This window comes from Pleurodeles waltl, chromosome 7 (assembly GCF_031143425.1).
Source record: "Pleurodeles waltl isolate 20211129_DDA chromosome 7, aPleWal1.hap1.20221129, whole genome shotgun sequence".
NCBI lineage: Eukaryota > Metazoa > Chordata > Amphibia > Caudata > Salamandridae > Pleurodeles > Pleurodeles waltl.
Window position 1 is genome coordinate 1,525,681,559 of NC_090446.1, and position 16,849 is coordinate 1,525,698,407.

General features: G+C 46.0%; 1 protein-coding gene across 1 annotated transcript; it reads right to left on the minus strand.

The window, feature by feature from the left end:
- Positions 1-223: 223 nt before the first annotated feature.
- LOC138247105 (uncharacterized) lies at positions 224-1,033 on the minus strand. The gene has a single exon (XM_069201850.1). The coding sequence runs from the start codon at positions 1,031-1,033 to the stop codon at positions 224-226; it is 810 nt and encodes a 269-aa protein (XP_069057951.1).
- Between the last annotated feature and the right edge of the window lie 15,816 nt (positions 1,034-16,849).

The window sequence follows — 16,849 nt, forward strand, 5'->3', positions numbered from 1 at the left end:
TTTCTGCTGCAATGCTGCCCTTCCTGCTGCCCTTCTGTCCCTCCTGCTGCCCTTCTGTCCTTCCTGCTGCACTGCTCTCCTTCCTGCTGCACTGCTCTCCTTCCTGTAGCACTGCTCTCCTTCCTGCTGCACTGCTCTCCTTCCTGTAGCACTGCTCTCCTTCCTGCTGCACTGCTCCCCTTCCTGCAGCACTGCTCTCCTTCCTGCTGCACTGCTGTCCTTTCTATCCCATGCTCTCCTTCCTGCTGCAATGCTGCCCTTCCTGCTGCCCTTCTGTCCTTCCTGCTGCACTGCTCCCCTTCCTGCAGCACTGCTCTCCTTCCTGCTGCCCTTTTGTCCCTCCTGCTGCCCTTCTGTCCTTCCTGCTGCACTGCTCCCCTTCCTGCAGCACTGCTCTCCTTCCTGCTGCAATGCTGCCCTTACTGCTGCCCTTCTGTCCCTCCTGCTGCCCTTCTGTCCTTCCTGCTGCACTGCTGTCTTTCCTTCCTGCTGCACTGCTCTCCTTCCTGTAGCACTGCTCTCCTTCCTGCTGCACTGCTCTCCTTCCTGCTGCACTGCTCCCCTTCCTGCTGCCCTTCTGTCCCTCCTGCTGCCCTTCTGTCCTTCCTGCTGCACTGCTGTCTTTCCTTCCTGCTGCACTGCTCTCCTTCCTGTAGCACTGCTCTCCTTCCTGCTGCACTGTTTTCCTTCCTGTAGCACTGCTCCCCTTCCTGCAGCACTGCTCTCCTTCCTGCTGCCCTTCTGTCCCTCCTGCTGCACTGCTCTCCTTCCTGCTGCACTGCTCTCCTTCCTGCTGCACTGCTCTCCTTCCTGTAGCACTGCTCTCCTTCCTGCTGCACTGCTCCCCTTCCTGCTGCACTGCTCTCCTTCCTGCAGCACTGCTCTCCTTCCTGTAGCACTGCTCTCCTTCCTGCTGCACTGCTCTCCTTCCTGCAGCACTGCTCCCCTTCCTGCTGCACTGCTCCCCTTCCTGCTGCACTGCTCTGACAGTCTTGGTGCTTAGTCCCTCCCAGTGACCTCTGTCTACTCTCATCCATGGGTAATTCTACATAACTTACCAGCTCTCTCACAACAAGTGCAAAGAGTTCCTGCTCCAAGGAAACGCCTTACATCAGACAGCTCGATTCACATTGCAGCGCTGTGGCCAGAATTGCACCATGAAAAGTGGGAAAAGACATTTACTTTAGATTCAGAGGTGTTTTAACAAACTCCCTGGAGAGAGCTAACACTCCTTTAAAAAAATGAGTGCGCCTTGGTCCGTCCCTCTGTTCATCCTTCCATCCTTCCATCGTTCCATCCACCCATCCTTCCATCGTTCCATCCACCCATCCTTCCATCCATCCATCCTTCCATGCTGTATTTGTGCTTGATGTTTTACTTTCATTATTAGCACACAATGCATTTTGCACAAGCAATTAGTGGTGAATGCATGTTCCAGCTATGAGTGAGCAGTTTGCGCTTAAATCTTAGTAGGCGCTACTCACATATCAGTTTTGCCCATTTTAGCTAAATCTTGTGGGCCTGAATGACCCAGTATGGTATTTTACTGCAACGTGTTGCTTTCTTTCTGGGTGCACCCACACTGCTTCAAGTCCACTGGACACTACATTGCCACAACAACATCTCGGGCATTACAGCTTTGAAGGTGATATTACAAAGGGTATGGTTTAATTCATTAAAAATACATTTCTTGAATATTTTTTCTGAAAAAAGGGGGAGTTTGTGAGTCTGCCTCGGAGGCGAAGTAATGTATCATGATGTAGGGGCACTGACTATAGGGACTTACAACTGTCACTTTACAGTGAGATACAGCTGTCTCTATATAGTGACTTACAACTGTCACTTTACAGTGACTTACAGCTGTCTCTATATAGTGACTTACAACTGTCACTTTACAGTGAGATACAGCTGTCTCTATATAGTGACTTACAACTGTCACTTTATAGTGAGTTACAGCCGTCTCTACATAGTGACTTACAGCTGTCTCTATATAGTGACTTACAACTGTCACTTTACAGTGAGTTACAGCTGTCTCTATATAGTGACTTGCAACTGTCACTTTACAGTGAGATACAGCTGTCTCTATATAGTGACTTACAACTGTCACTTTATAGTGAGTTACAGCCGTCTCTACATAGTGACTTACAGCTGTCTCTATATAGTGACTTACAACTGTCACTTTACAGTGAGTTACAGCTGTCTCTATATAGTGACTTAGAGCTGTCTCTATATAGTGACTTACAGCTGTCTCTAAATAATGACTTACAGCTGTCTCTATATAGTGACTTACAACTGTCACTTTACAGTCAGTTACAGCTGTCTCTATATAGTGACTTACAGCTGTCTCGATATAATGACTTACAGCTGTCTCTATATAGTGACTTACAGCTGTCTCTATATCGTGACTTACAACTGTCACTTTACAGTGACTTACAGCTGTCTCTATATAGTGACTTACAACTGTCACTTTACAGTGAGTTACAGCTGTCTCTATATAGTGACTTAGAGTTGTCTCTATATGGTGACTTACAGCTGTCTCTATATAGTGACTTACAGCTGTCTCTATATAGTGACTTACAACTGTCACTTTACAGTCAGTTACAGCTGTCTCTATATAGTGACTTTCGGCTGTCTCTATATAGTGACTTACAACTGTCTCTATATAGTGACTTACAACTGTTTGTATGTAGTGACGGTCAGTTGTCTCTATATAGTAACTTACAGATGTCCCTATCTAGTGTCTTACAGCTGTCTTTATATAGGGATATACAGCATACACTATATGGTGACTTACAGCTGTCTCTATATAGTGACTTACAACTGTCACTTTACAGTGACTTACAGCTGTCTCTATATAGTGACTTACAACTGTCACTTTACAGTCAGTTACAGCTGTCTCTATATAGTGACTTTCGGCTGTCTCTATATAGTGACTTACAACTGTCTCTATATAGTGACTTACAACTGTTTGTATGTAGTGACGGTCAGTTGTCTCTATATAGTAACTTACAGATGTCCCTATCTAGTGTCTTACAGCTGTCTTTATATAGGGATATACAGCATACACTATATGGTGACTTACAGCTGCCTCTATAAAGTGACCTTCAGGTGTCTCTATATAGTGTCCTTCAGTTATCTCTATATAGTGACTTACAACTGTCACTTTACAGTCAGTTACAGCTGTCTCTATATAGTGACTTTCGGCTGTCTCTATATAGTGACTTACAACTGTCTCTATATAGTGACTTACAACTGTTTGTATGTAGTGACGGTCAGTTGTCTCTATATAGTAACTTACAGATGTCCCTATCTAGTGTCTTACAGCTGTCTTTATATAGGGATATACAGCATACACTATATGGTGACTTACAGCTGCCTCTATAAAGTGACCTTCAGGTGTCTCTATATAGTGTCCTTCAGTTATCTCTATATGGTGACTTACATCTGTCTCTATACAGTGCATCGCAGCTGTCTCTATAAAATGACTTCCAGCTGTCTCTATATAGAGACAGCTGTCCCTATATAGTAACCTTTAGTTGTCTTGATAGAGGGATATGCAACTATCACATTATAGTGAAACACAGCCATTGTTCTACAGTGATAGACACCCCTCGCTGTGTCATTGCCTCGTTCATCTTTTGGTCCTCACTGTGATCCCCTCCTCCCTCCAGCCCCCATTTAAACAGCTGTAAACAGCTGCAGGGCATCCCAAAGCCCTGGGGTGCTGCTGGTCCTTAGTGATGCCTCAGGGTACCAGAGGATCTTTGGTAGATTTTCGTCCCTGCAGACCCTGGTAAGGCAGCGAGGTCCTTTCTCTCCGCATGAAGAGAAGCCTTCTCCTGTTCAGGGGTAGGATGGGAGGGTGTCCTGGGAGTGCCGCTGGTGGTCCCTCGGGGGCGCCTGGAGATGTCCCTGTGTCAATCGCCTCACTGTAGAACTTGATAAGGTAGAAGAATCTCTTCTCTCTGGGTAAAGAGAGGGATCTTTCCTCAAGAACGGAGGTTAGAGGGTGTTGCTGACCCTTAATGATGCCTTGTGGTACCTCAGGATGCTCCTGGCTAGATACCCTTCACTAAGGGCCTGATTTAGGTTTTGCCGGTGTTACTGCCAAACCACCCTGGCGGCGGACTTGAGAAGACCGTTAAGTCGATGGCGTTCCGCCTGCTGTATTTAGATTATTGCAGCTGAGCCGCCGACCGCCACGGCGAAGTGCTCTTCCGAGCCATCAGTCAGTCCTGCAGGCTGGGTACTGCCGGCGGTTTACTAACAGAGGGAAGACATCGCTGGACCCAATGGACATCAGAGAATGGCTGTGGAAGAGAGGTAAGTCACACTCACACACTATACCCTTGCTATATGTGTGCCCCTGCATCACACATGACACAACACACCACATACACACCATTATCCATTGCCATTCCACCACAACACGTACATGTCGCAAACACACATTGGCGTACATCCTTTACACAACATACACACACTCTTGACGCTGCACCCACTCACAACACAACTACAATTAACACAACTACACAATCATCTACACAGACACACATACACACAAGCACAACTACACACATCATGACAACGACCGCCACACAACAACACACACCTGAATGTTGCATGCAGCAACACAGCACACAAGATAACATACACAACAACATCCACGCCATATGCAAGTGGCACACATAAGGACACAACTACATCACTCACTACACCTCCCTCTGCCTCACCCTGCCAATCAAATTGCACACACACATACACATACTGAGTCACACACACACAACTCGATGCACAACATGACAAGTACATGAACCCTTGCAATGGGCACACATGTACACAGTTGACAAGTGTGATTGTAATGTCACTGTGGTGCCAGAATTTATTATACAATGAACACTGACACCATAATGACAGTTGTGCATATGTGCAATATGTGTTGCGTGTTAGTGTGGTCCCATCCGGGTCTGATCCACTTGTGTCCCTGACATATGCATGTCACAGTAATTTAAAAAAATGACTGTGACATGTATTTGTCTGCAGTAGTTCTGAGCTCATGTGCAGTGACCCGTCTAACCTGCACAACTAATGCAGGTTCCCTACCTTTGTGTCCAGCGACAAAAGAGTTGTGTTTTCTCCTGGGTGAAGTGGCAGCAGCGACGGAGGATCTTGTCCAGTTGTGTTCAGTCAAAAATGGGAGTGAAATTGGGAAAATAGTTGACTTTTTACCCCCTTTCCCCCCCAATCCTCCAACGCAGAAGGGGAGGTCAGAATGCCCCTTTTTGCTTGGCGGTAAGGCACATCAAATCTGCGTGGTGGGAAGTGTTGCTGGAGTCCAGCCGTCAGCCACTATTGCCTATGGTGCCGTTGAGGCAGATAAGAATCCTTGGTAGAGTCAGTGGGGCTCGGGTGGGTTGAAGTCGATGGGACCAATAACATCTAAATAGAGCGGACGGAACGCCAAGGCGACGGACTGGGTTTCCGTTTAAAAAGTGGCAGCGGACCCGTTACCCCCAATAGCTAAATCCGGCCCTAAATCTCCTGGGAAGGTGCAGGGGTCTCGCCTCTGTGGGTGAATATGAGCCTTCTTTTTCACATGGGTGGGATTAGAGGATGTCTGGATTCTGGAACCCCCTGGAGCCCCCTGCGGTGCTGCTGGCCCTTTTTGATACCTGGGGGTACTTCAGGATGGTCATGAGTGGATGCACGAATGCATAGCCTAGTAAGGCACATAGATCTCTTCTCTCTGGATGAGGAGGCCTCTTCTTCCCAGAGAAGGGAAGGGTGTCCTGAAACCCCTGGGGGTGCTGCTGGCGATACCTTGGGGTACCTGGGGAAGCTTCCGGGTGAATCACCTTGCCGCAGATCTTTGTAAGCCAGATAGATTTTTTTTCGCTGTGGCTGAAGACGAGCCTTTTCTTTCTCAAGGTGGGGGCGGGAGGGTGGCTTGAGCAGCCAGAGATCAATATTCTATCTTATTGACCTTGGCTTTGGTCACCATAGAGACCCCCTTGAACTCCCTTCAACATCGCACTGAATCAGTTCATCCGATGGACGTGGATGTCATGCCTGCTTGAACTGAGGTCAGTTTCCTCTTTCTGGCTTTGCTACTTTCATTCACAGCTGGTTGAGTCTGCATCCCACGCCTGTGTCCTGCAGGGGCTGCATGTTCTGCTAACGCTGGCATCACCATCCCTGGCTCACATTCCTGGGATCAGAGGGGTGTGTGCCATCCCGGGCTGCCAAATCTGTTCAAGATGCCACCTCCATGCCTGGTTGACTGTCCTGGGGTCGGAATCTTACTGTCCAGGGGTCAGATGCTGTATCCCTGGCTCACTGTCCTAGGTTGTATAACACAATATCGACTACAACAATGTGGAATGACAAGAATATAGTGTAAAAAATATCATCTACAAAAATCGAGCTTCCATACTTTGTACGTAAACTACAAAAAGATTGTGTCCAAAATATCACCACTCCAAAACATGGAAAAATTGTACTTAACTTCTAATTATTTTTTAACAAATTACTTGAATTCACAAAACAAAATTCTTAAAACATATTTAAAATAAAATGCATATAGTTTATAGGTAAATAAAATGTAATTTAAAATCAATAAAAATGTAATACTGAACCCCTAATTAAAAAAATGTAAAAAAACAAAATAAATAAGTTTAAAATAAATAGTCTTCCCTTCATACTAGCCGAAAATAACTGCAAACACCCCCAAAAATAAAAAATAAAAAAAAGACAATAACTTTAAAATAGCAATTAAAAGAAACAAATGATAATAAATGATTAATAAATATAAAATACATTTTGCAAACTTAACAATTACATACACTTAGCAGCAAATTAACAATTAATTAAAATACATCACTTAAAATCACATAACAAATATTAAATAAACAATTTACATAAGTAATTGCCAAATAAATATTCAATTAACATAACTTTTTTTTTATATTTAAATTAAATAGCTCTCAATCTCATTGGAAATAATGGGACTTTACATTTCAGCAGACGGGAAATCCGTCACCGTTGTGACCGAGTACCCTGTCCGCCAATTTGTAAATCAGGCCCTACATCTTATGTGGGGTTCTCCAGTCCGGCTCACTATTATGGCCATCAGAAGATTTGTTTTACAAAGGTCTTGCAGACTTTTAAGAATGCTGCCTCCATTTATGACACCTTGGCCTGGAGTCTGAGGTCGGGATCCCGTCCAGGATGCCTCTGGTCTACTAGGAAGCATCGTTTTAAAGACCAGCACTCTTCTTTTTATATATGAGGTATGAGAGCATATGTTCTGTTATGTTGTCTTATGTCATGAGGCCTTTATGTTGTCAGTATTTGTAATGCTCATATCTACTATTTCAAAGATCCCAGAACTTTTCAGTCTCACGGAAACATTCTTCCCATAAAAAAAATTAACTTGATTTTATGTGGGTGCAGAGGTATTCCCCTGGAAATTTTGCTCAGGTAAAAAATGGGCGGTCTGGGGGATATAGCCAAAAGCTCCACCTAGCATCAGTATCTGAACTCCCCTTGCAGATGTGCTGTTCTGTGAGTCACCTAGTAATGGAGAGTTCTGGCCTCTTACTGGTCCATCTTTTGTCACCAAAGGGCTGAGGTCCTGCTGAAAACATCTCATGTAACCAGAGGGTTGAGGTCCTAACAAGGGCATCTAATGTAACGAGAGCATTGCGACACCTGCCAAGAGCATCTCAAGTAACCTGAGGGTTGAAACCCTGCTGATAGCATCTCATGTAACCAGAGGGTTGAGGTACTAACAAGGGCATCTCATGTAACCAGAGCATTGAGGCACCTGCCAAGAGCATCTCAAGTAACCTGAGGGTTAAAGCCCTGCTGATTGCATCTCATGTAACCAGAGGGTTGAAGCCCTGTCAAGAACATCTTGTGCAACCAGAAAGCTGAGGCCCTGCCAAGAGCATCTCATGTAACCAAAGAGTTGAGGTCCTAACAAGGGCATCCCATGTCACCAGGGCAGTGAGGCACCTGCGAAGAGCATCTCAAGTAACCTGAGAGTTGAAACCCTGCTGATAGCATCTCATGTAACCAGAGGGTTGAGATACTTACAAGGGCATCTCATGTAACCAGAGGGTTGAGGTACTTACAAGGGCATCTCATGTAACCAGAGCATTGAGGCACCTGCCGAGAGCACCTCAAGTAACCTGAGGGTTAAAGCCCTGCTGATTGCATCTCATGTAACCAGAGGGTTGAAGCCCTGTCAAGAACATCTCATGTAACCAGAAGGTTGAGGCCCTGCCGAGACTATCTCATGTAACCAGAAGGCTGAGGCCCTGCCAAGAGCATCTCATGTAACCAAAGAGTTGAGGTCCTAACAAGGGCATTCCATGTAACCAGAGGGTTGAGGCCCTGCTGACAGCATCTCATGCAACTAGGGGGCTGAGGGTCTGTAGAGAGTATATCAGGCTGTGTGTTTCTGGTTGGCCCCTCACTGGCATATCTTTTGTAACTATAGGATTGATGGCAGGTAGACAGAATCTCAGGACTTGTGCCCATCTGGCTGTCCTCCCACTGATAGACCTCCTTTAATAAGATGGTTGAGGTCTGGAGAGAGCATCTAGTGTAGAAGAGGTGGTCCAAAGAGAAAAGAATGGGAGTTTTCAACTGGCCTTTTACAGGAACACTTCCAGGGCTGAAGGTCTGTAGAGAGTATACATGGACTTTAGAGTTTCTGGCTGGCATGTCACTGACATATCCTGTGTGACTAGAAGACTGATGGCCTGCAGACAGTATATAGTGCCTGGATGGACTCTTACTGACAAGGATATGTTACCAGAAGGTTGAAGCCCAGCAGACAGCATGTCGCGTGACCAGAGGGTTGAGAACCTACAGGGAACATATCAGGACTGTAAGCATCTGGCTTGCGTCTCAATGGTACTCCTAGTGTAACCTAAGGACCTGTAGACCGCATACCAGCACCTTGAGAGCCTCACGGGTGATTTGCTGTGCTTTATGAATCCTTGATTGATTGATTGACTCTTAGGCACATGTTGTGTACCTTAAGGGCTGAGGGCCTGTAGAGAGCAAACCCAGACTGATTGTCTGACCTGCCTCTCACGACACATCTTGTGCAACCAGAAGGCGGAGGTCCTCAAGAGAGCATCGTATGCAACCAGAGAGTTGAGGGCATGTAGACAGTACACCAGGGCTGTGAGTGTCTGGCTCACTGGCGCATCTTTCATAACCAGAGATTTCTTTATTATTTCTTTATTTTCTTTATTTTTTGTGTAGTTCCTACCAGGCCCTAGAGAATGGGAGTGCTTTACGCATAAGACTAATCAGGTATGGAGTGTTCTGTCCAAAAGTGGAAAGAAAGGAAAGACACAAATGTAGCAGAAACCTTAGCAAATTCAAGAACTACACTAACTGCTAGCCATGCACTAGCCTCCCATAACTGGTGACCCAAAACTGGTGAAAAAGTATTTAAACATATTAAAACGGCATCTTGAGGAACAGGAGCTCATGGGCTGCACCAGGGTGCGAGTAGTACACAAATGTGGACAGCAATCCCTACACAGAAGTTGTCAACAGTTTTGTAGTATGGCTATTGAAAGGGATCCTTCTGCCGTTCCCTGCCCACTAAGGAGAAATCATGTTTTAAGTGAGCAATGATTCTTCTCAAGCATGAGGCTTCGTGCATTTGCGGCTACTAAAGGCATAGAACATTCTGCAGGTGGGGAGGCGGATGGTATTCGAGGTGAAAGACACCGACCAAGACTCTTGATGCAATTGTGACTATAGAGCTGGTTCCATCAGTACCCTATGGGACAAACAGATATATCTCTTTAGTGATGAGCATTGTGTCAAACCCATGTATGTAAGTTTGCATGATTCTGTGCATGTTTTTTTTCTGTTAACATGGAATCACTAGTGATTTCTACCATATAGCTTAGGGACTTCTGTGGTCCTGATGAAGGCTGAATGACTGAGAATAGCAATGCAGGCCGGAACATGTAGACCACACATAAGGACATGGAGACTGTAGGAAGCTGAGATATAATGTGCACAGAGTCCAGTGGTTCCCCAGAGACTTTACAGAGGTCAAAGTAGATAATACTAATGCTCTTTTTTGAGCTAATGCTGTCGAGCAGTTAGGCTTATCAGAGGGTAGTGCTAAGCATTTGTTGTACACAGACAGTCAAGAAATGAGGCGCACACACATTTACTAACTCTAGTCTAATCTTTTATGTATTAAAAAATATATATTGTTACTTTATTTCTAGAACCAAAAGGATCTTTGTTGCAGGTAAGCACAGTTTCAAGAATGTATCACTTTCAAGTATCAAATGCATGTTGTTTGTAATTCATAATTAAAACAGTTTTCAGCTATGCAATACTTTTCAACAACAAAAGTAGACAGTGCAGAAATCATTGAATGCAATGCAGTCCTAGGGAGGAAAAGTACCAACACAGTTTACAGGTAACTACTCGACTTACGGTCCCAGTCTTTGGGGGTTAGGGTGTCCACAGGGCGAGGTTCAAGAGGGCACCAAGGGTGAACCACCAGCAACACAGGGCGGGCCGGGTGCAGAGGTGAAAGTTGGTGTCGGACGCCCAATGGAAACCAATGGAGACTGGAGGCACTTAGAAGAAAACAGATTGCAGGTGAGTGAAAGGGAAAGGGCAGGAATGTGCCGTACTCCACACTGTGCGTGAATTTCTGTCTTTTCCTCCTGTGCTAACGCACAATGGGCTGCCGAGCGCCATGGTGCAAGTGTGCCTGTGTTGCAGACAGGATTGTTTTTGTGCGGGAAGGGGCATCTTCCTGCACAAAAATAATCCTTAGAGCCATTGTCCTCTTTCTGTGTATGCTGGAGAATGCAGCACACATAGCAAGAGGAATCAATAAAGGTACTTTTCCTTGATACGTCACACCTGGGGAGGCGTAGGATTTTGACGCATTCGTATGTCTATCAGTGAAGATAAATCTGGGAATGTGGTAAAATTCATGGGTGGATGCATGGGAACACCCACGATCCACCTATCGAAGGCAGAGTGACGCTACGCAGTGATTTGTGCTGCATTGTCCACTCTGGATTTATCAAGCCATGCAAGGCCACGCAAGATGGCCTTGCGTGGCTCAATAAACCTAACTTAAAAGTTGCGTCGCTCTTGCTCCCCCTTGCGTGGCGCAACAGCGACGCAACTCTTTGTTAAATATGCTACTGGGTGTTGACCACAGTCACGGGTAGATTAACGTGGGGCAATGTCAGTGTGTGAATCGATGCGCATTGTGCTTTTTCTAAAATAGTCCTTCTTTTTTTGTGGTTTTCATCATGAGGGGTTTGTCCAGATGGCACTGCTGTGCCTACAGAACCCGTGAGAAGGGTTACCTTCCTATTAGGTCTACTCATGGAGGAATCTCAGGTGATGAGCCGTTGTAATGCAATTTTTGGTACTTGATTAAAATGTGCTGCCTGCACCGCCCGCGAGGATTTTGTACGTATTCAGGGATTGATTTATATTTTTTTAGCGCCACATTTGCGTCATTTTTTGACTCAAAAGTGGCAGAAACTTACAAAACTCAATTATATTTTGTAAGTTTGCGCTGCTTTTGCATCAAAAATTACGCAAATGTGGTGCTAAAAAAAGTATGAATTAGACCCTTGGTTTCTTCAGTCACCTGAGGTGATGTCATTGATATTCTAAAATTTGGAGTTCTTCAACTTTGGAATTGTGATTCTATAGAGCCCCCTGCCTCGCGGATGAGCATAGACAATCCTAATACTGACCACATCTGTGAGGTGTATATTGCCGGGGGGGGGGATTCTAGGCGCTAGATTAAACCTCCGGCCTTCTGAAGGCAAACGAGACTCCAGCAACCATCCACACCGTGAGAGCTCCAACGCCTTTACTTTTCTGTTATTGCTTATTTCCAGATACTTTTTGTTTGCTGAATCCCTTGTCCTGGATCTAATCTATTTTCCAATTGTTTTGTCCACATGCCATATTCTCCATCAATCGCTCCTGTTTCTGTTTGGCATACGTTGCAATCTTTCTTTTAACATTTTTTTATCTCCGAAGGTAGTCCTCTTTGAGTGGCAGTTTTATCATTTTTTCTTTAGTTCTGCAGGTTTTTTTGTTGATGCTTTGATTATGTGCTGGAAAACACCGCAGACTTCCTGCGCCCCCCACACCCTCTTTGCTTCCCCAGAACTCTCCCACGGGACAATTAACACAGATGTTCTTAGCTTGTCAAATCTGCTTTTTTGAAATCAAACATCTCGATGTTTCTCGCCCCCGGCGCCCCATCTCTTCTGAAGGCAGGTGTAATTAATTCATGCTGAATAGCCTCTAGGTTTCCGTTCACTTCTAAACTCTGTTTCTTCTTCCTTGCGCGTGACAAGTCCTAAACCAGCATCCTCCCTCCCTGCCGGCCTGCCTTCGGATGCGGAGCACCGCGCGCGCCCAGCCACCACTGCTAGTTCCCCCTATTTGTTTCCCAGAAAATATGTGAATAATTCAGGTTGCGCAAGGGATGTTTTTCCATTGTGGGTGTTCAAAGCATTGATTTTAACTCCACAACTCCCTCCCTGATTTGTGGCCCGGAGTACACCCCATTCTTAACTTCTATCCGGCATTGTAATTAGTCCAAGTTAATTCGGTGTGCCAGTGGCACCCCCGCCTTTAATGTTTGGACTCAGATGCTACAAAGGTCATCTCTGATAGGTTGGACCACCTCAGTCTTTTCTCCCTCAGTGGTTCCACTCCCTGGGCCCACCCCTCCACAGTGCAAGGAATCCCAGCTTCCCCATCCATACAGTACCAACCTCTCAAGGCTGAGCCGTCCTAAAGGCTGTGGGGGGACCAAATTGGAGGTTTCTCCTGTGGCGGGTGAGGGGCACTTTGGGTCATATTTATGAACCCCAAGGGCTCTTTTTGTGATGCTCCAGAAGCTCAGACTACAAAATCATATGAAAGAGGCCACAACAACGCACTTTGCGTGACTATTCATGGCCTCATAGGTATGGAGTAAGGCAAGGCAGCCCAAGTCGCTGCATTGCCATACTCTGCGCCATGGAGGCGCTGCATGGGCGTTGCGGTGGGTTTTCTCAAGCAATACCCATGGATTTTGATGCTTCCCCAGTTTTCCAAAGCCATGTAAACCTGGGAATGTGGCAAAACGAAGACTTCAGTTTTGCAAAACTTTAATGACTAACTTTACAATTTACCTACACTTATTTTGCACTAACACAACCCTAGCTGGCCACCTGGCCATCACCAGTGGGGCGCGCTACTGGCCCTGCAAACAGTGCATTTTACAGAAGTTCCAGAAAAATGGAAAGCAAAATTAAATTTCGCCTAAAATGCAAAAAATCCCAGAACTCACCCTCTACCCCTTGGATCCCATTTCGTTTTCCTCTCCTGAGGCTGGCTGCATCTCCTGAGTGCCTGTGTTACCAACCTGAGCACACTGAGGACTCAGTGCCTCTGATACCAAACTGAACACACTGATGTCTCAGTGCCCCTAATACCAAACTGAAGACACTGAGGTCTCAGTGCCTCTGATACCAAACCGAACACACTGAGGGCTCAGTGCCCCTGATACCAAACTGAACACATTGAGGCCTCAGAGCCAGACTGAACACACTGAGGTCTCAGTGCCCCTGATACCAAACCGAACATACTAAGGTCTCAGTGCCTCTGTTACCAAACTGAACACATTGAGGCCTCAGTACCAGACTGAACACACTGAGGTCTCAGTGCCTCTCATACCAAACTAAATACACTGAGGCCTCGGTGCCAAACTGAACACACTGAGGACTCAGTGCCTCTGATACTAAACTGAACACACTGAGGTCTCAGTGCCTCTCATACCAAACTGAACACATTGAGACCTCAGTGCCAGACTGAACACACTGAGGTCTCAGTGCCCCTGATACCACACTGAACACACTGAGGTCTCAGTGCCTCTAATACCAAACCGAACACACTGAGGTCTCAGTGCCTGTGTTACCAACCTGAACACACTGAGGGCTCAGTGCCTCTGATACCAAACCGAACACAGTGAGGTCTCAGTGCCTCTAATACCAAACCGAACACACTGAGGTCTCAGTGCCTGTGTTACCACCCTGAACACACTGAGGTCTCAGTGCCTCTGATACCAAACCGAACACACTGAGGTCTCAGTGCCCCTCATACCAAACTGAACACACTGAGCTCTCAGTGCCTCTGATACCAAACCGAACACACTGAGGTCTCAGTGCCCCTGATACCAAGCTGAGCACACTGAGGTCGCAGTGCCTGGCTCGGGTCAGACGTCTTGGGGTGGGTGGTGGAGAGGTGGAAAACTGATCAACTTCACACAGAACATTCTTACAAAAACCTTATCAGACCCTCATCTTGCAGACTGATGACAATATTTAAAATCGGTTTTTGCGTGACAGTCAACCCCAGTTTTGGGGCAAACCTGTCCACAAATATATTAAAATATAGAAACAGAAACAGAAACAAAAAGCTTGAAATTAAACAAGGGTGGGATAAAATAAAACAGTGCTCGTCGACATGTGCAGAAGAAGCACAGATGTAAAAAGGAGGTAAGAAGCTAAATATAGATTGGGGTGGGGCGGGGCTTACTGGGTTTCAAAACGAATACTCAAAATAATCAGAATTCAAGGTAAAAAATCTTCCCCATATCATCTAAAATATATGTGGGTTCGTCCAAGTTAAATCGAACTTTCCCCTAAATGCTTGCATGAAAAGCGATGGTGGGGTATGTGCTCCTCCTTCAGGGCTTTTCTTTCTGAGCTGAAACATGTGCCCTTCTGCCCACCCCAGCCCCCCACTCCACACCTAATTCGTTCCCTACCCCATGCTCCTGCCTCGTTTCTCGTCTTTTCGCCTGTTCTCTCTTTCCTTCTCTCGGGCAGTTCCTGCTTTCATTACTCGGCCTTGTCTTATTTATTTCATCTTCCTTTCCTGCCCCCTCGTTCTTGATCGCTTTAATGCCCTCCTTGTTCCTTCCCTCCATCCTTCCATGTCTCTGCTTATTCTCTAAATTCGTTCAACGCACCTCTTCTTTCATCTGTATTTTTGTTCCCTTCTTTCATACACTCGCTTCGCCTACATTTCTCTCTTCTGTCCCCCCTTTCTTTTTCATGTCTTCCTTCCTTTTTATCTGTCCTAAGATTGTTCCTCTTCTTTTTCTCTTTCGCTGCCCTCTTTTCTAAAGTTCCCCTCCTCCTTCTTTCTCCCGCTTCCTTGTCTCTTCTGCCCTTTTTCTTCCCTTCTCGTTCCTCTTTTTTTCTCTTTTTATTCTGATCTTCCTCGCTCGTGTCTTCCCTTTCTTTCCTTCCTCTTCGTCTCTTCCCACTTCCTACTCCTTGACTCCTTCCCCTATTTTCTTCTTCTACCCATTTCCCTTCCACTCCTTCTTTATCTTTTGCTGTTCTTATTTCACTCTTTTCTTTTGTTCATGTTTTCGTCGCCTCCTTTCTTGCTAACCATCTTCCATTTCGTCTTTCCTTCTTCTCACCTTTCTCCTTTTCTCTTATTTTTTTTCATACAACTTTTCTTCTACCTTCATAGTCCACTCATTGTCTTTCCTGACCCTTTCAGCTCGTCTTCCATTTTCTTTCTCTCCTCTCGTAATTCTTACGTCTTTTCGTTCATTTGTTCTTCGTATCTGCCTTCTCCGTTTCCTTTCATCTTTTTGCTTCACTTATTTTTTCCTCCTTTCCTGGTCGTTCTTTTCCTGCCACCTTTATCGCATTCATTCTTCCTGTTTTTAAATTTGCTTCTCTGCTTAGTGTCCATACAACCCGTTCTCCGTTTTCCTCCTTTCTTGTTTTTTTCCTTTCTCTGTTCATTTTCCTTGCTCTCTCTTTCCACCCAATGTTCCCCTTTCCACTGTCTCTCGTGAGCCCCCCGCCTCTCCCCTCTATTGCTCTCCCCCCTCCCTTCTCAGGTGGGACACCCGATCCATCAGCGCGCAGAGGATGTTATCAATAATCGGCGGGATTGATAAACCTGAGTGCCTTGATTACAATCCCTGTCTGCAGAACTTTAATTAACAGTTAGTTAATTAGTTCAAGACCATTTAGAGTAAAATGTTTCTATTAGGAATTTGCATGAAAGGCTCGCGTGATAAATTGATGTGTTACCGAAACTATCCGACTGTTCGTAATAGATAATAAACAGGAATCCATCAGGGCGCCGTTGCGCGCCGGCGCAAGCGCTTCCTCGTCTGGGGAATCATCTCCCAAGACACCCTCATTAATATCGCCTCTTTATAATAATAATAAAAAAAAGTTCTCCCCCAGTCCCCCCGGCAGAGAAAGCATCCGAAAGAGGGCGGAAACAAACAAGCCCCGGCGCGCAGGATGCGCGCAGGCCGAAGATGGCGGCCGCCCCTGCGCTGGCGGACAGGATGATGAGCGGCGTCTGCTCGCCCCAGGGCGCCCATTTGTACACGCCGCCTCCTAATTGGAAGTGTAAATCTGTACATTTCTGCTCGGCCCATACATCATCCCGCCCTTCTCGGGCTGCGCTGTGCGAGGTGTGGTTGGGTGATGTATGCCCGGCTGTTGGGAGAGGCCTGCCCGGCTTGTCACTTGTCCATCTTAGGGAAGGAGCTCCAGGTGCCGTGCTTGCCCAGGTGTGGGGCCTCGGAGGTAGGGGGGGTGTCTCTTCTGACACCCTCCCATAGGTGTTTCCTCCTATTACTCACCTGTGCCTCAGCAGCTCTATTTTCTAGTTCTCGAAATCAATTGTAGCTGTTACTCTTATCCTAATGCACTCAGTCACTCTCCACCCTCACCCAATAAACCTTTTACCCCCACTTGGCCCTCACACCCCACTC